The sequence below is a fragment of the Daktulosphaira vitifoliae genome, unplaced genomic scaffold (assembly GCF_025091365.1).
Source record: "Daktulosphaira vitifoliae isolate Bord-2020 unplaced genomic scaffold, ASM2509136v1 Scaffold_4, whole genome shotgun sequence".
Classification (NCBI taxonomy): Eukaryota; Metazoa; Arthropoda; class Insecta; order Hemiptera; family Phylloxeridae; genus Daktulosphaira; species Daktulosphaira vitifoliae.
In genome coordinates this window covers 24,172,696-24,193,154 of record NW_026099575.1, presented here as the reverse complement: position 1 = coordinate 24,193,154, position 20,459 = coordinate 24,172,696, and the positions used below count along the sequence as shown (strand labels likewise).

Here is a 20,459-nt window from a genome sequence, read left to right as displayed (position 1 = left end):
TTATTGATAAATAATGAAATTTAAAAAAAAATTTATTTCTTATTTATATGATAAATTAACTCGATTTTATCATACGAGTCAATTTTATATTAAAACACCTATAATTTCATAAATCTTATTATAAAATTATAGTATATGATAATTTGATTGTATAAAAAATTATTGATATATAATGTATCACTAATATGACACAAATAAAATTTAAAAAAATGTGAAATTTTCAACACATTAAATTGTTTTTACCTGAAAATATGAGAATAATTTTGCATGTCGACCACAGGTGTTGATTCATTTTTAGGCGAATCATTTGGATTTTTGGCGAGACCCAAACTCTGCAAAAGTTGTAAAAGGGATCGAGGGCGGTTTTCTTTCCAATTATCCCACTTTTCTTTCAATACATCTCTCCAAGTATGAAAAATGCCAATTGGACCCTGATATTCATGAAGCTTTTCTACCATGTCAAATTATATAGTAAAGTAGCTGCAAATAAATAATTTAAGTGATTGACATAAAATATTTACTACCTTTTACCGACAAACAGTATCTATTACGCAATACTCAATTATATTAATAAAATACAACAACATTTATGGATTGCAATTTTAAAATTTGTTGGTAATAAACCAATATTCTGTTGAGATAATTTTTTTAGTAAAAAAAAATGCTACATACATCATAATTGTGAAATCATTTAATAAACCTTTTTTAAGCTGCTTATAAAATGTTCTGTCTCGATGTAATATAAATTAACAAAACAGAGAGTATTAGACTTTTATAAGGATTACATTGATGTGATCATGTATCAATGTAAATATACAATCAAAATTTTATAATGTCTAACAAAGTGTAAATTTATTTAACAGCTGTTACAGTTGCATTTTTTTTTTTTAAATTAAACTCAAGCAGCAATGACATTTTAATTATTTTTGGGTCAAAATAATTATGTGAATGTTAATTATAAACGATGTTATAACGGTAAAACTAGACTTAAGAAAATACACAACTTAGGTCGTTAAATAGAACATCAAACATAAATGGTACGAATCTAAGAGTTGCACTTATTCAGTCCGATGAAATAAGATCACTCTTTTAATTTAAACGATTAAACAATGTGAGAAATAATATAAATAAAGTATTAATTAAACGCTATTACTTATCAATGCATATCATCATTTTTTTTTCTAAACGTACTAATAAATGATTATAAATAAATATGCTGATATGACACTAAGAATTTGTTTTTTAAATGATTTTGTTACGTTACTAAACCTAATATGGATAAAATATAATATTGAGTATCCTTTGAAATATGAGTTTTATAATATGAATAAGGTAAAAAAATAATAATAATTAAATATAATAAAAGCTAAATTATGAAACTCTTATAATAATTTTCTTATGTGAAACGTATTCAAGATAGTTAGATAATAAAATATATCAAAGAGGAAACTATTAAATAAACGATAATGATAAAATGACAGCGGCAATATATTTCTTTTTAAATTCTTATATTTATTTTTAATAAAATGATTTCACAAAAATTTAAATTGTACTATAGAATTAAAAATTTATATTATGTAGATAAAAACTATAATAGCATTAAGTATAACTCACAATTTTAATCGTTATAACAATTAAAATTCCAAAAAAATAATTATAACAATTCTTTCCATATCCCATTTTTATTTTTTATTTGTATTTTTAAAAATTTATATTATCACATTGTGTTTTAATACCATTACCCTACTAAAATATATTATTGTAATATATCCAAGTTTTGTATTCGATGTCTTTGGGTCATTACCTATTCTATCAATAATAGTTTGTCAGTGATTATTATATTATAATCTGCTGCATTGCAAACTAAAAAAATATACACCATTATTTATCAAATACCAAAACAAATTGTATACTTTCACAACTATTTATTAGCCAAACATGGGGAAAAAAACCCAGCACAGGGGGGTCGCGGCACAGTGGTGACGTGGCATAAATAGTTCAAGTATAATGATATCTGACAGTGATTAAAATCACTATCATAAAAAACGCTTCGATGCAAATCTTTAGATAGTGTTTAATTTTAAAAAATTGGTGGATTATTCCAAAAGCTTCATAAACTGCTTGTTCCTTATTAATATCCTGATTAAGACAAAGTATGTAGAATAAAAAAGAGATTATTAGAAAATAGTATTTCCCATAAAAAAATTATATTGATCAATACACTTTTCAATAAGTTATAGCATTATAATGTTAAAAATGTAAAAAATAAAATTGAGAATTTTCACACAATAATAGCATTTGGTAGCCATTTTCACCTTGAAGATAAAATAAAGTCCGAAATTTTTTTTTTCCATGATAAAGTATATTACATTAGCTTTAATTTAAGATATATATAAAAGTGTCAGACTTTCCGGAACACTTTCAAAATTTAAGTTGAAAAAGTCAATTTTTTGTGAAAAAGTTGTCATTTTGAATCCCCCCCTGTAGGCAGGTAAAAAGTCAGATTTATAAAAAAAATATACCAAATGATAGGTAAAGACATCATGCATCTACAAAAAAAAGAATTATATTGATCCATACATCTTTCGAGAAGTTATAGCATTATAAAGTTAAAAATATAAAAAAGAATTTTTTTACAAAAATCGTATTTTTTTTATTAAGTTTAATGTCTGTTTTCACCATGAAGATAAAATAAAGTCCGAAATTTTTTTTTACCATTATAAAGTATATTACATTAGCTTTAATTTAAGATATATATAAAAGTGTCAGACCTTCCGGAACACTTTCAAAAGTTACGTTGAAAAAGTTCTACTTTCTATATGCATTTTTATGTTTTGAATCCCCCCTGTATTTAGGGAAATGGTCCGATTTAAAAAAACAGTATGTCGAATGAAAGATCTATATAAATACTACTTCTCATAAAAAAATTGTAATGATTCATACATTTTTCAAAAAGTTATAGCATAATAAAGTTAAAAATGGAAAATACAAAATCGAAAATTTTCACACAAAAATAGCATTCGGTAGCCATTTTCACCATGAAGATAAGATAAAGTCCGAAATTTTTTTTTTTCATGATAAAGTATATTACATTAGCTTTAATTTAAGATATATATAAAAGTGTCAGACCTTCCGGAACATTTTCAAAATTTAAGTTAAAAAAATTAATTTTTTGTGAAAAAGTTGTCATTTTAAATCTCCCCTTGTGGGCAGGTTAAGGGTTAAATTTATGAAAAAAATATACCAAATGAAAGTTAATGATATTATGCATCTATATAAAAAATAATTATATTTATATGTTCATTTTTTAAAAAGTTATGGCACTTTTAAGTAAAAAAAATTGAAAAAATTTCGAAAATTAGCGATTTTTAAATTTGTAATTTTTTTGGAGGTTTCCCCCATTTACGGGGAACTAGGGAATTTTTTTCAATTTTTAAGGGTAATGTCTTCGACTAGATACAATTTGTGATCTTTTGACGTATCATTGAAAGAAATCGGTTCGGTGAGAGCTGAGAAAAAGTGGTAACAGACACAAAAAAAAAAAACACATCTTAGTAAATCCAATACCTTCTCAGCTTCGCATCGAAGCTAAAAACGTTTCCTGGGGGAAATTTAGAACTTTGTAAATTTAACAAAATTAAATTATATGTTTGAAACGATATGCTATTATTATTATTTCATACAAAGTGTCTCACGATGTTATAATGAATTTGTATATATATTCTTATAAAAAAATGTCAAATATCGTAACCTATACATTTTCATGAACAATAGGACTTCATTACAATTATCTCATTTATCCTCAAATAACGAATAAACGAGGAATAATTAAAAATGTGAACGCCAGCATAATATGTTGAATTATAATATGATTCTTGCTAAATCCTTACAAAATTTTTATTTTTCTTCCTAATACTACTTAACGATTTCATCAATAAAATTTACGTGTTTTGCCATTGTTAGCAACAATAATATTGATATTGTTTTAATAATCACTAGATATTATCATATGTTTTTCAAGAACCGAATTTCAGTATAATAGAGTAAATTCAATATTACCTCTCAAGAATATTAATTAAATAATTATAATTGAAAATTTTGTTCGTTTAAATACGTAATATAAACAAATGACAATATCTATTGCATTTAATTCTTAATGTTGGTCTTAAATTTAAACATACCACGCCATCTATTGCTACAATATTTCATAGCGTAATATATTTATATATATATATATATATATATATATAATGTGTATTAATTATTTAAAAAAACCCAGCACAGTGAGGTCGCGGCACAGTGGGGACGTAGCATAGTTGGGTGCAGTATAGATGATATCTGACAGTGATTAAAATCGCTATCATAAAAAAAGCTTCGATACAAATCTGCAGATAGTGTTAAATTCAAAAAAAAAATGATGAATTATTCCAAAAGCAACATGGTCTCCTATTTCATAACTCATATTCTACAATACAAGTTTTATAATTTATAAGTGTAATATATGAATAAATATTTAGTATAGCAATTACACATAGTATTCAAAACAATTCGGTACAAGGTGCGCACAATGGACCAACAGGTCTATTGTGTTAAAAATAACTAAATATAGTATGAAATTGATATTTAATAATTTAGTATTGTAATTTTTTTATTAATATTGATATCCGTATACACCATGAAAAGAAAATAAAGTCTGATATTTTTTTTTTATATTAAAGTATATTATTACATAAGCTGTAATTTAAGATATATAATTGTCAGTATTTCCGGAACACTATTTAAAAAAAGTTGAAAAAATTCTCTTTTCTATTTACATTTTTAAGTTTTGACCCCTCCTGTATAAAGAAAAATGATCCGATTTAAAAAAAAACCGTATATCGAATGAAAGAAGTATATAAATAGTATTTTTCATAAAAAAATTGTATTGATCCATTCATTTTTCAAAAATTTAAAGAAATTTAAAGTTAAAAGTGTAAAATATAAAATCGAGAATTTTAACATAAAAATAGCATATGGTAGTCATTTTCACCGTAAAGACAAAATAAATTTTTTTTTTCCATAATAAAGTATATTGCTTAAGCTTTAGTTTAATATATACATATAAGTGTCAGTATTTCCAGAACACTTTCAAAAGTTAAGTTGAAAAAGTTGTTATATTGAATCTCTCTTGTGTGCAGGTGGTAAAGGGTCAGATTTATAAAAAAAAATTTACAAAACGATAGGTAAATATCTCACGTATCTATAAAAAAAAATTGAATTTATCATTTTTAAAAAGTTATGGTAGATTTTAGTAAAAAAATTTTTAAAATTTCGAAAATTAGTGATTTTTAAATTTATAATTTTTTTGGAGATTTCCCCCATTTACGGGGAACGAGGGAAATTTTTTCAATTTTTAAGGGTAATGTCTTCGACTATATACGATTTGTGATTTTTTGACGTATCGTTGAAAGAAATCAGTCCAGTCAGAGCTGAGAAAAAGTGGTAATAGACACAAAAAAAAACACATCATAGTTAAATTAATACATTGTCAGCTTCGCATCGAAGCTAATAGGCATAGTAATTTGTAATATGTCAAAAACTTTAGTAAATCAATGACGTTCGAAACTCAAAGAGTGACTAAAGAATTTTATTATATATTTTTCATTGTCTTTAGATTGAATTATTTTCGAAATTTTTTAGAAAGTATACAAATACTTTGAATGTAAAAGTATAAAATCTTAATATTCCTTAACCTTGGTGCTTGAGACTTATGCGTCTCATTACACATACTTATTATTGTTAGTTACATGCACTGAATCATACATTTAATAATATTAAATAAATTTTATAATAATACTATAATTAAACTAAATTATGAAAAGAATTTGGGAAGTGAACAGTACTAATCTTATCCCTACAACTCTTGTTGTTTCTTAAACATACAGATTAGGAAATGTTGCTTATCATAATTTTTATAATTACAATATGATATTTATCATTCTAATTTTAAAAAATATAAACTTATTGTAGCATTATTTAGCATGAAAATAAATCTTACAATTATTTTATTCTTAAATTATAATTCTGATTAATCTAAAACATACCTGAATTATATTTTTAAACGAATGCAGAAAGTTTTTAAGATGTTCAAATAAAAAAAATTTTGCAATTAATTTATTTTGTGCTTATTTAAAAACAGAAACACTACACGATAAGAACCGAATGCATGTAGCGCAACGTTAGTGGACAGACTAAAAGCTTGTGCGACCCTAACAAGACAACGTCGCTTAGTTATATCTCTTTTTTTCATTTTGTCATTAAAAATAATTTTTATTTTTTTGTTTTTGTTTAATCAAAAATCGTGGAAACAAATAAGAATAGCTAATAATTTATGTCATAAATTTATATATATATATATAATTATATATATTTATATTATAAATACTATATAAATTAATAGATCAAAAATGAGTAATAATATTTAGACTAAGAGTAACTTCTAAATTAAAGACTAGTTTTTAAATAGTAAATTAAAAAAGGGGTTTATGATTAATGCATTATGCAATTTTATTTAAACAATTACTAATTATTTAACTATGAAACTAATTAAGGTATCTTCCGGATAAAGTCAATGCTAACTCAAGATCTGTACATCCGATATACACCATCAAATAAAACTGGAGCGTTTTGATTATCTTGAGTGCATTGAACACCTGGTGTATCATTTAATCACATTTATCTTTATACATTCATCACTAAACACGCTAATCAAGCGTTAAAACATAACAATATATTCTATTTTAGTGTAATAAATTTAGGCTTTTAAGTATAGTTATTTTCTGTAAGCTGCAGATAAAAAACCACGATTTCTAAGTCTTCTCTATATTTAATCACTATCACCTGATGAAGCCATAATATACTCGGTCAAACGTCATTCATTTAACAATTGATTTTTTTTTACCAGAAGTGAGCGTTTTTTACTATTATTCCTGTTAAATATTGACTTATGTTTTATACAGAGTGATCTGCTAGCTTTATCCCACGAAATATCTGTATAAGAGTAAGATAAAATACTAATAATAATAATAAATAATAATAATTTTATTTTTAGAAGTTATTAGTATCCTATACACCTTAATTAACATAAAAAATATAGTTCTATCTCCTATCTTCAGTTTTTTTTAATGGAAATATACATGTTTAACTTATTTACAAATAAGAAAATAACTGGCAAATAATAAATCCGTATAGTTTATAACTTTGGAAGTTATAAATATTTTTATACCAGGGCAAAAAGGGTAGTGCAGTTCATAAATGCTGAGCAATAAAAATAAACATATCAGTGCTTCACCTCCTGTCATTTTAAGTGTAAATAAATTTAAAAATACTGGTTCAAAAGCTGTTAACGATCATTCATCATCTTAGTTAGGTAATTTTCTTACTTGTAAACGAGTAAATTATGTATGTTTCTATTTTAAAGTTAATGATGATAAAATTTAAAAGGGGATGGACTATTTTTTTGTTAATTGAAGTGTATAGGATATTAATTGGTTTGAAAAAAAGGAAATAACTAATAATTTAAAGATAGTTTGTAAGACATGGTTAGCAGGTCAGTCTATACATTAAAAATTAACTTACAAAAACCTTTATAATTATATGAATAATAAATATTGTACAATCTTTGTTATGAGGTATACATAAATATCGAAATTAAAATATAATAAAATATCAATTAAAAATTTTTAATTCGTAAAAATAATAAAATTATAAGTTTTCAAAAAAAAAACATAATAGGGTAAGTAAGACACGTTTTACTGACTGCGTTTGTATTGAAAATAACTATATATTTGTGTTTACAAATCATACTTTTATAATGTATATTTAATATATTTCTAAGTAGAAATCTGCACGGTCTGAATTTTTAAGGACCACACCAAACTGCTCCGATAAATTAAAAAAAGATTGGATTGAATTATTACATTAAATAATATTTGACTGGACCAAATATAATTTTAAACTTAAAATTAAGCACAAGTGTTTCATTTTAATTTATTATTTATTTTTCAAATAGTTAAAATTTAATTTTGTAAAAAATAAATAAATATAAGTAGATTTCAACGAATTGTTATATATTTTCTTGGTGATAAAAAAATTGAAGCTAGATAAAGACGTTCGTTAAAATTGTTTATGCATACTTTATTTTATTCAGTATAATGTACTAAGGCACACATAAATGTAATATTGTTTTATTAACTCAAGGGTAATTATTTACAACGACGGTGTCAAATCGTACCTAAATCAAAGTAGTAACATTGTAACAATATTAATATGTCTAGACATGATTATATTCATTAAAAGCGACCATTTTAATCCAAAATTTACAGAAAAGATTATGAAGTAACTGAATAAACTTATCGATTGACAGCTATAAGAAAACAACACATTATGCACTGTGACTTTTAACATCACGATTCAAAATTCCTGGAAATTCCATTAGCAATAATAAACAAATCAGGTTGTATATTACATTTATTGTATTCATTTTCAGTGTGCGTTAAAAACGTACTCTGTTAAAAATCAACGTGAACCTATTAAGATAAAAGTTTTTTTATTTTTTACGTGTGTGGTTCCATTATAAATAAAAATATACATTAAATTTTGTATAATAATCGACAGTTATATATATTATACTGTTTTTCATGTTAATGTTCAATGAAAATGTTAATCATTTTCTTAATTTAAAGACGAACCCGGATCGGACAAATTTTTTATTTTAAGTATGAGGACCGAATCGAACTGTGGTCTGGTCCATTCCAGTCAGAAATGGTCCAAACCAAATCATACAAGTCGTGAAATTTATAAAAATAATAGAGCCAAAATATTGAATAGAATTTTGTAGTTTATCTACAAATTAAGCTTCAAAGAGCCGTTACAGTTTAAGTGTCACAATAATAAAACTCATTTAGATACTGAGCACTGCGTGCGTGAAATAATAGAGAAATTCATAGCCCGATGTCATTACAAAGGCATCTGTTAAATTTTAAGCTTCAGTTTCCAATTACGTACATAACATGAGATTTAGTTCTCTTATTAAAATAACATTGACGTTACAAATAACGTTCTATTGTATTAAAGGCGTGACAATACAGGTACATATTATGGAAAATTACAAATGTGCAAATATACTGTTTTTAACCCATTCTATTCAGTGTAAAATATGCCTTATTTTGTAACGTTACTCGTAGCAAAGTAGTTTATTGGTCGAGATGACAGAAGTGCAAATTCTAAAGTATCGATGAGCGTTAATCACAATTCCCATAATGAATTCACTGCACTAAAATACGAATACTTCCTACTTAATCAAATTCACAGGTTCTTGTTCTCTATAAGTACATGCCATTCAATAGTACTTAGTAAATAAGACAAAACTCAATTGCAATTACAGTGAAATCACAATCATTAAGTGTATACCAACGGAAGGCTCATACGATGCGACCGATGTCCAATCACCAGAGGATTTGTCAAGTTAAATTTCCGAACATTGTCTAATTCCCTGAACATACTTCATTGTCAATAACAAAATACTAAAAAATCCCAGGAAAGCAATTTGTTAATTTCCAAGTAATAAAAAGAGTTATTCAAAGTATTTAAAGAACCCTAATTTAAACACATGTCATAAAGTAACGCCTAAATTTTTAAATAAACTTTTTCTAAATATGTTATTATTAAAAACGACTTATAATTAGTTTTAAACATCACATGTATTTACTGGTAATTATTATTTCAAGTAAATAACTACAAATTTCAAACGAACGAATGTCGTGCGAGTCCGTTGAAAAATCATCATTATTAATTTATAATACTACTTTTTTATCTTGTACAACTTTTAACTTACAATCAACTTGAATATAAAAAGTATTTTATTCGTTAAATAAACCAATTTGATATTTTGTAATATATCAATTAATAATAATTAAAATGAATGATTTTATAACGTCACTGTTTAATGTCAATCATAAATACAACAATAAATTAATTAAAATCTATATGTGCGCTAAGGATCAGAAACTTATTGAAAGCCACATCAGCTAGACTGTTTGTTCTAGTTTTGTTGCATTGAAATAATTTTCATGATCAATGAGCATTCTTTTTAATTATGACTAATTGTAATATTACAAATAATAAGTATTTAAAAACAGAAATATTTTCTATTCACAATATGTATTAAAAATAAACTATGTATATTCCTAACGCTAATTTTACTATACTTTCGTTTTTCTATAAAAACAAGTTAATAAAAATAAACTCACAATAAATTATATTTTAGTAATGCAATAGCTGCCCATGTTAAATGTGGAATTTTTTTTTTACGTGTCTGAATAATTTTAATTTTTTGGCTATTTAGATTGAACACTACTTGATTTTTTAATATAACTTACCGTGCATTCAAGTTTATTTAACTTAAATCTATTAATATTATTCCATCTATAAGAACTATAATTTTACTATATTAAGAAAAAAAACTCAAACGTACATATATAACTTGTTGGTTATAAAAATTGTTGGCTTATAATTATCATGAATGTGGGAATTCAAAAATTTTGATAAAATGTCAAATTTTCTATCTTCGTCATACATGTTATTATTTGATCGATAGTAAAAAATATTAATTTAAAATTAAAAAGCTATATTACGTATATTTTAAACTTATTATTATTTTTTTATGCAAATATTAATAGGGTCAACTCGAGGGAACTTATTGGGAATTAGTCTAACAATTTTTATATTTCCATTTCAACTAATAATATATTAGCATAATAATGTTCATATATGAAACGTCCTTATAGTTATCACATGTTAAATTAATTTATCGCTACCCCTCTCTATTATAATCTTAAAGGTAGTTGTATTTTGTGATACTGTAAGCTTTAATCGATAACACTTCTACTTCATTTTTATTCAAGAAAAATACAATTTAAGTTATTCAAAGTTACTGTTGTTCGTGTATAGAAAAAAAACCTTCGTTTTTTTAATAATTCAAGTATTTTAATAAATTTTACTTGGTAATAAAATCTTATAAATAACATAATAATCTTAGTACTTCCTTTGATTTGAGAAAATCAAATAGCACATATACAAGTTAATTGATTTATGCAATCTTATTATCGATTGGATATATAATTTGAGTTACAACTCAAATAATGAATAAACATTGATTGAATAAATAGAATTTAAATTTTCTAATACTTGTTCAAAGTAATTTTTTTAATTTGATTCATTATTTTATTTATTACTCTGAATGTTTGAAAAACAAAATCTGATGCACTAATAAACATAAATAGGCACACACAAAAAAATGTTCACTAGCCCCTCCAAACAAAAAAAATATAAATAAATAAATTAATTAATTAAAATCTATATGTGCGCTAAGGATCAGAAACTTATTGAAAGTCACATCAGCTAGACTGTTTGTTGCTAGCTTTGTTGCATTGAAATAATTTTTATGATCAATGCGCATTCTTTATTAAGTATGACTAATTGTAATAATACAAATAATAAGTATTTAAAAACGTGCTATCGTAAATAAACGCCATAAACTAATAGAAAACTTTTTAAAATAAAACATTTTGTTTCAGTCGTGTAGTAATTTTATTGTGATCATTCTAAATTTTCCGAAGAACATGACCAATTGTAACATGATAGTCGGTGAGTGCTAAAACTTATCTTATTTTACCTATCTCAAAAATTAAAAATTCTATTTTTAATACATACAAATTTAATGAATAATTTTTACATTATAAAAATTAATTTTCAGTAAAAAGTAATTTTAAACTATGGTAAAAAATTTTTGGAACCAGAGCACTGGTTAATCTGTATATTTCTGACAAATGTATTTAAACATTTTGATAGTTTCACATCTTGTAAAATTTAAATGTTATAACTTATCGCTTTCATGAGGAAACCATAAAAAAATTTTAACCATATTATATTTTTCAAATTTTTACAAAAGAAAGAAAATAATAATTTGTGGTAATATTTAAAATAATATAACATACAACTGAGGACATTAAAATTAAATGCTATGGATAATTAATAAATTAAATTAAAATTAGGAAATGTATATTTTTATAATAACGTTTAATATTTCAATAGAAATAAATCTAAACATTTTATCCAGTATTATTATGACACGAGTATATCTCTGACAAAATTTATTTTTATTCTATTCTATCAGAAAATAGTCCATTTGAAAACGATAATTAAAGAGTGAAAATATTCAACATTTTAATTGTTGTAAAATACTTAAGTAAATTATTCTTAATAATTATTGTATAATTTCGTTACATATTTTAATCACCAAAATGTAGTATCCTTGCGCAATTTTTTTGAGAAGTAATTTTTTTTTTATATAAATACATCATTTTTCTATCATAATTTAAAATGTATAATATTTATTAATTTTTTTAACGTTTTTTTTATGAAATGTTTAATATTTTTGTATTATCTCCTGCTGTATTTAACAAGTAAAATCTATTTTATTATATCATTTAGATAAATTTTGAAATAATTATTTTCTTTAAATTTGTCTTTGCATAATTACAGAAATATTTTTTGTCCATAATATGTATAAAAATAAACATATGTATATTCCAAACGCTAATTTGACTATAATTTCATTTTTCCATAAAGACATGATAATAATAAACAAACTTGCAAAGAATTATATATTAACTTAGCTACACATGCTATGTTAAAATGTGGAATTTTTTTTTACGCGTCTGAATAACTTCAATTTTTTGACTATTAAGATTGATTACTACGTATCATTAAATAGAATCATATGAAACCACATTCTGATAATTGATTTTTTTAATATAACATACCATTATAATTAATAATAAGTATTAATTTTTACCTACTGTGATAATGTACAATGTATTTATAATTTTTAATGTGTTTTCCAGCAAAATCTGAAACTATTGGTCATGAAAATCAGCCTATGGATTTGGATACTGCTATTGATTTGGTCGGTAAGTAACTCTTTTAAAAAGTTATAATTATTAGATCCGTTAAAATACATTATGTTTTTTAAATTAATTTGGAAAATGTACAGCACAAGAAATTGATTATGTTTTGTTTAAAATTATTAACAATTTAAAGTTAAAACTACAATACAAATATTTTAATTTTATTTATTTACTAATTTCTGAGTTATAACTATTTCAGAAATCTAATAAGATATTTATTTTAGATATAAATATCATTATATTATAAATATAAATGATATTGAATAAAACCAAAGAAAAAAAAAAGACAAATAATTTAACTATTAATGAAATAATCGAAATAAAATCAACAAAAATATTTCCAATGTTTTCCGATAGTAATATCAAATATATTATAACAAAATTCTATTGAGAGAATTTAAATTAAATTCTTAACATAATTTAATTTCAAATATATTACAACAATAAATAATTAATCAATATTTCAATTTAAAATAAATTGCATATTTTTCAGATATAGGATAAAATAGGAATCGGATAGGTTTTATTTACATAGTACTACAATCTAGTCTATACCATATAACGAAATTCATGTAATATAATATTTTATAATTATTAATATTAATATGATATTACTTTTTAACAATAAGTAATCAATATAATTACTTAAAATAATTTTTTTTATGCTTGAAATTGAAAATAAATAACTAATAAATTAATGAATAAAACCCGGTCAGTAATTATTTTTCTAATATAAAAATAGTAGCAAGTAGAGGCATCATAAAAAACATTCCATAAAAACCAAAAACCCTATTTTAATAAATTAAAGTCAGTTTACTTTTTACTCATTATTTCATATAATTTATTTAATCATCCAATATTTTATATGCCACGTTCAAAGACATTTAATAGTAAACTTACTAGATTCCACTTTCCTGCTTCCCTTTTCAGAATTAAATATTCTCCATCATAGTTACAATTTTCTAGTTCAAATTAATTTTTGACTTGTATGAAATTTTGTATATTTTTTATTGTCGATCATTAACCAAAAAATGAAAAAATTTATATTTTAATTTTATCTTATAAAATTATTCTTTTCCTTTTTCATGAAAATAGGATTTGGAAAATTTCAATATTACACACTTTTTATTTGTGGTTCATTATTTATGATTTTCGCTATAAGTGTTACTTCGGTAACATTTATTCTTCCATCGGCACAATGTGATTTTGAGATGAACTCAACCCATAAAGGTCTGCTAAATGGAGCATCGATGGTAGGTAAGTTTTGATTTTAATTCTTCAGTTGGTCATAATCACACTTCGGCAATTAATTTATTTCTGTACAATATCCCATGACATCCCCAGAGTAATAATTATATCTTGTGATAGGAATGGTTATTGGCTCATTTATTTGGGGATATTTGGCTGATTCCAAAGGTCGGCGATATACTTTAATTGTCAGTACAATGATGGACGGCATATTCAGTATTGTGTCAAGTGTCGTTCAAGTTTATCCTTTGTTCTTTTTTTGTAGATTTATGAGTGGATTTGGGTAAATTTTTACAATCTATAATATTACATATATGATGGATAAAATGATTTATATGGTCCCTAGAGTATCTGGCGTAACAGTCCTTTATTCCTACTTAGGAGAGTTTGTAAAAGCAAAATATCGTGAGAAATTTCTTTGTTGGATGGAAATATTTTGGACTGCAGGAATAATTATACTTCCATGTAAGAATTTGGAATTAGAGCATAAGCGTTTTAGTAATATCCAATTCATCTATTAAGATGTTTCGATTTATAATAAATTAATTAATTTTGAAGAATAGTCTGATAAATAACAACATGTAAAATTTCATAATTGTTAATTTTAAGACAATGAAATTTCACCAGTTGTTAATTATCGAAAGCCTAAAACATTTTAATGCAGTATATCATTACAGGTTTAGCTTGGTTAGTGATACCTTTAACGTTTCGGTTTGAAAATGAATACATTTTATTCAAATCTTGGAATTTGTTCGCCATTGTTTGTGCTTTACCAAGCATAATAATTGCTACTCTGTTAATTAAAATGCCAGAGAGTCCAAAATTTCTCCTTAATAAGGGTAAACATGATGAAACGATTGAATGTTTGAAAGTTGTTTATTCCTGGAATAACACTACAGGACTTCATGAATTTCCAGTAAGTCACAAAAATTTATATTATAGAAAGATGAATCATGTCATTAAAAATATATAACTATCTTTGTAACATTAAAAAAAAAATAGTGATTACTATAAATTTATATAACTTAAACCAGTTTTATTAGATGTTAAATATTTTTTTCGATATTATTACCATTACCAGAACATAAACCATTAAAATTAAAAATGCTACTTTGATATTAAAAATATTTTTTTTAATTCTATATATCTCAACATGTTTAATTGAAAGTACATCACCATATTGATAAAATATCTAAATTAATTTATTTTAATAACTTATTTAAATTAATAACTTAAATATTTAAAATTAAATTTTACTTATAATAGATACTAAATCTTAACTAAATGAATTTCCTTCTAAAATAAATTTTAAATTAATCGAAGACGCTTATTGTCTGTTTTGACTTCTTTTCAAAACACTGAATTGAAAAGAGCGACTCATTTAACCTCAACTAAACGAAATGTTTTAATTCTTTATGATTAAATGATAATGAGTTAATTATGAAAAGCATTATAATTTTTTTCTGTAAACTTTTAGGTAAAGTCATTAATAATGCCGGATTATACAGACGAAACTAGCAGCCATTTTCTAAAAGGTCTTTGGAGAAGCATTATAGGATTATTTTATTCAAAATACAAAATCGAAGCTATAGTCACATGCATTATTCAATTTTGCGCTACAGCTAGGTCAGCAAATTAAAACTAAATATATTACATTAAAAAAAAAGTTTGTCCATCGGTCTAACTAAATAATTAAGACGTTTATCAATAAATCTACGTTTATATTGAATAATTATCTTTATAGCATTTTTATTGATGTAAATTTTATTAATTATTGTATAGTTATGTAATACTATACAACAATTAATGTAATAATACTAGAAATTGATTATATAATTATTTAAAAAAATTTATTTAGATAATTATCATTTCTAATATTTTTCACTGTGTTTGAGTATCCTGTTTTTTATGTTGCATGCACAGTTACTACATGCTAGTAATGTGGTTTCCAGAGCTGATGAACAGATTTCGAAAATATGAAACTGAAATGCCCAATTCACATGGGGTATCGATGTGTGAAATTATATCAATGTTCAATAATAGAACAGAGCAAAATTTCATTGAATGTAATGATAATATTGACCAATCGGTGTACATCAATATTGTTATCATCGGGTTAGCTTGCATACCAACAAGTCTAGCTCTACCCATGTTTGTCAACAAGCTAGGACTAAGATTTTTCTTAAGTAAGAAAAGTACAATATGTTCAAATTTTCTATAAGGTATAATCATTTTTTTTTTACTCACGAATCATGAACTTTCAATTTTTCAAACATTTATTTTTATCTTTCTTTCTTTTTTAGTAATTATTTTTACTTGAAAAATGTGCCCGTTAACAATAGTAAAAATCTAATTTTTTTAACAGATAAATCCAACAAAGTCTACCTTCGTAATTGTGTGTGACATTTTTTTTATTTACCTCAAAAATCTTATCTATGAACCTCTTGACACATTTGATCTAATCTCATATATTCCTTATTTTTATTTTATTTTTTCAAGAAAAAAAAATATGAATTTTATCTATTTACTTCATTTATATAACTATATATTTTATTGTTAAACCTAAACGTTTTATTTAAGAAAAATTTTTAAAAAATATATACAGACATATATATATATATATATTAGTAATCTTTTAATAAATTAATTTAGATAACTTAAATTAAATAATTTAATTTAGATTTAGAATAAATTCATTTAGATTGGGATCATATCTTTTGTGTAACTCAAATATCAGTATTACCTAAATAACATAACTCACAAAAAATTTCCAAGTACTTTTTATGAGCAAAAAATAGAGAAATTTTTTCTACGATAGAAACTAAATACAATTATTTAGATGGTTTAAATGTTTATAATTTAATGTATTTAAATACTCATATTGTATATTTAGTATTAAATATTTATATTCACTCAAGTATTCAACTATTTTAAAATTAATGATTTTAAAATGAGCCTATAATTTGATTGTATATTTTCTTTTTCTTTATTGTTATTTAACTGTAGAATAAAATTTGATTCTTTTGTTATGTATAGAAATTTGAATGTATATTTATGTTGTTATACAAAATTCTATTTTTTTGTGAATGTTTTAAAAGCATTTTTTAACATTTTGCTTACTAAAATTTAAGAACATCATACCTATTGAAAACATTAAATACTTTCGTACATTTTTTTTCGCAGGATATTAAGACGGAATATTTTTATAACATTTGTGTAAGCTCTTTTAAAAGGATGTTCATAATCTATTTTGAGTAGTTCGCTATGAAAAATAATGTTTATTTTCGTAGGAGGGATGGTACATTGACAAACTATATATTTATTAGTCCGTTAAAAAAAATAGAATAAAATCATTCCTTTTGACAAAATAATTACAAATAGAAAAGCACATTGTCAGTATTTAATTGTTTTGTTACATAAATTTAAATTTTGCATTATATATTAATTCATATATTTTTCTTCAGTCAATTTTTAATTTTTTTTATTTTGATAGTATTCAGTTTTGTTGGCTCGGGTATAGCAGCAGCTTGTCTCTATTACATAACTACATCAACACAAAATCTTGTACTCTCTTCTATTTTCGAAGCTCTGTCTAGTATGGGTATAAGTCTTATGTACTGCATAAGTGTAGAGCTATTTCCAACAGAACATAGGTAATATAATTTCTGGACCAAAATTTTTAAACATTTTTTTTTATGAAGTTGGCTTTCTTTTTAGAATAATATTAACCTTACACCTTATTTTATTACAGAGGTATGGCTGTTTCTTTAGGAGGCACTTTTGGAAAAATTGGTGCACTCCTGGGCAATATTGTTGTAGGAATATTTATTGATGCACATTGTATAATTCCAATTATAATTGCTTGTTCATTTCTATTGCGTAAGTAAAATAAATTCAAATAAACGAAATACGTGTCTTCTGAAATTCTATATATTTTTAAACAATTGACTAGAAAGAATTACGAATATAATGAGTTAGTAAATAAAAAACAATTAAAAGTCTTTTTATAACCGAACAGAAGTTGTAAGTGCATAATACGGTGCCATTTATGTCATTAAATATAGTAATGCTGACATGTGTCAGATAAAATGTGGGTATCATATATGAGATGATAAAACTATTGCTTTCTATCACTACCATATATGCCTCTAGGAGATTTTGCAGAAGGAATACATTTAAAATATTGTTAATTGCTAAAAATTGTTTCAAAAACTTTATCGAAGACTTTTTGTTATCAAAAACTTTAATAAACATCTGGCAAATTCAAATCATGAGGTTATCATTAAACAATACTATTAATGTATAACATATGTTATAAATTAATAGTAATTTTTTAGACATCATTTTTATTAATAGAGTTATAATATTTTTATAAAATATAATATAATATTAATGTTATAAAAATGTTATAAAAATGTTTTTATTATATTATTTTTTTAAATTGCTGCCTGGAATGCAGGAAGACAAAAGAAACCAGCTTTGGACTCATTTAAAAATGACCAAACACTTAATTTTTTTGGCGTTTAATTAAAAATGTTTATTTCAGTTTCTGCATTTTTAATTCTCACATTGCCAAAAACTGGAAACATCGACTTGAAGTAAAACTTATAATATACTATAAATAATTTATTATCAATAAATATTTAATTAATTATAGTGTATATAATGCATTGTAAATTGTTAATTTAATTTATTTGTAAAAATGTTGTAATAATTTTTAATTTTATTAAAGAAACTTTGATATCAAACTCAACTCTGAATTTGTTATTAGAATTTTTTTTCCAATAATTAATTAAATTTTCACATAAAATTACAAGTAGTACCTTTATTAATGTAATAATCCAAAAAAAACCAGCACAGGGGATTCGCGGCACAGTGGTGACGTGGCATAGATGGATCAAGTATAATGATATCTGACAGTGATTAAAATCACTATAAAAAAAAAACGCTTAACGAAGAAGAAGAGAAGAAGAAGATAAAAAAAAACGCTTCGATGCAAATCTTTAGATAGTGTTTAATTTTAAAAAATTGGTGGCTTATTCCAAAAGCTACATGATCTGCTAGTTCATTATTAATATCCTCATTAAGATAAAGTATGTCGAATGAAAAAGGGATAATTAAAAAATATTATTTCTCATAAAAAAATAATATTGATCCATACACTTTTCAATATGTCATAGCATTATAAAGTTAAAAATGTAAAAAATAAAATCGAGAATTTTCACACAATAATAGCATTCGGTAGCCATTTTCACCGTGAAGATAAAATAAAGTCCGAAATTTTTTTTTTTTATGATAAAGTATATTACATTAGCTTTAATTTAAGATATATATAAAAGTGTCAGACCTTCCGGAACACTTTCAAAAGTTACGTTGAAAAAGTTCTACTTTCTATATGCATTTTTATNATTTAAGTTGAAAAAGTTGTAATTTTAAATCCCCCCTGTGGGCAAGTAAAGGGTCAGATATAAAAAAAAAAATATACCAAATGATAGGTAAAGACATCATGCATCTTTAAAAAAAAAGAATTATATTGATTCATACATCTTTCAAAAAGTTATAGCATTATAAAGTTAAAAATATAAAAAAGGAATTTTTTTACAAAAATCGTATTTTTATAATTAACATTGATGTCTGTTTTCACCATGAAGATAAAATAAAGTCCGAAATTTTTTTTTTTTATGATAAAGTATATTACATTAGCTTTAATTTAAGATATATATAAAAGTGTCAGACCTTCCGGAACACTTTCAAAAGTTACGTTGAAAAAGTTCTACTTTCTATATGCATTTTTTATATTTGAAGCCCTCCTATATATAGGGAAATAGTCTGATTTTAAAAAAAAGTATGTCCAATGAAAGATGTATATAAATACTACTTCTCATGAATAAATTGTATTGATCCATACATTTTTTAAATATTTATAGCATAATAAAATTAAAAATATAAAATACAAAATCGAAAATTTTCACACAAAAATAGCATTTGATTCACCGTGAAGATAAAATAAAGTCCGAAATTTTTTTTTTCATGATAAAATATATTACATTAGCTTTAATTTAAGAAATACATATAAGTGTCAGTATTTCCGAAACATTTTCAAAAATCAAGTTGAAAAAATTAATTTTTTGTGAAAAAGTTGTCATTTTAAATCCCCCCTTGTGGGCAGGTTAAGGGTTAAATTTATGAAAAAAATATACCAAA

At 23.7% G+C, this 20,459-nt stretch overlaps 2 protein-coding genes across 7 annotated transcripts in view; one reads left to right on the top strand and one right to left on the bottom strand.

Annotated features, from left to right (window-relative positions):
- Nucleotides 1–20,459, bottom strand: part of LOC126905193 (proton-associated sugar transporter A) — a 29,048-nt gene that overhangs the window by 3,270 nt on the left and 5,319 nt on the right. Inside the window, exons 1-2 of one of the 4 annotated variants that reach the window (XM_050684686.1) lie at nt 6,084–6,336; nt 244–480 (exon numbers count right to left, since the gene is read on the bottom strand). In XM_050684686.1, the coding sequence (XP_050540643.1) occupies nt 244–458 (215 nt within the window). In that variant the 5' untranslated portion in view covers nt 459–480; nt 6,084–6,336. Of the gene's footprint in view, nt 1–243; nt 481–672; nt 793–6,083; nt 6,337–20,459 lie in introns of those variants that run through there. The other 3 variants (XM_050684682.1, XM_050684685.1, XM_050684684.1) reach the window with 3 other exon arrangements.
- LOC126905195 (synaptic vesicle glycoprotein 2B-like) lies at nt 9,236–19,003 on the top strand. Of its 3 annotated transcripts, none has more exons than XM_050684693.1 (12): nt 9,236–9,600; nt 11,616–11,685; nt 12,945–13,010; nt 14,103–14,264; nt 14,376–14,538; nt 14,602–14,720; nt 14,933–15,171; nt 15,733–15,881; nt 16,179–16,441; nt 17,749–17,908; nt 18,007–18,134; nt 18,715–18,847. In XM_050684693.1, exons 2-12 carry the CDS (start codon nt 11,661–11,663, stop codon nt 18,780–18,782), a joined length of 1,542 nt encoding a protein of 513 aa, XP_050540650.1. In that variant the 5' UTR covers nt 9,236–9,600; nt 11,616–11,660; the 3' UTR covers nt 18,783–18,847. The 3 variants fall into 3 exon arrangements, with proteins under 3 accessions (XP_050540650.1, XP_050540649.1, XP_050540651.1); XM_050684692.1 differs by lacking the exon at nt 9,236–9,600 and adding an exon at nt 11,401–11,507; XM_050684694.1 differs by lacking the exon at nt 9,236–9,600 and having other exon boundaries at nt 11,405–11,685; nt 18,802–19,003.

Bases quoted from the DNA above. Each gene is read 5' to 3' on its own strand.
- LOC126905195 (XM_050684693.1), top strand. From the start codon at position 11,661: ATGACCAATTGTAACATGATAGTCG. The intron at 15,172-15,732 runs GTAAGTCACAAA...GTAAACTTTTAG, and splicing joins CAGGACTTCATGAATTTCCA to GTAAAGTCATTAATAATGCC. The intron at 15,882-16,178 runs GTCAGCAAATTA...TTGCATGCACAG, and splicing joins CAATTTTGCGCTACAGCTAG to TTACTACATGCTAGTAATGT.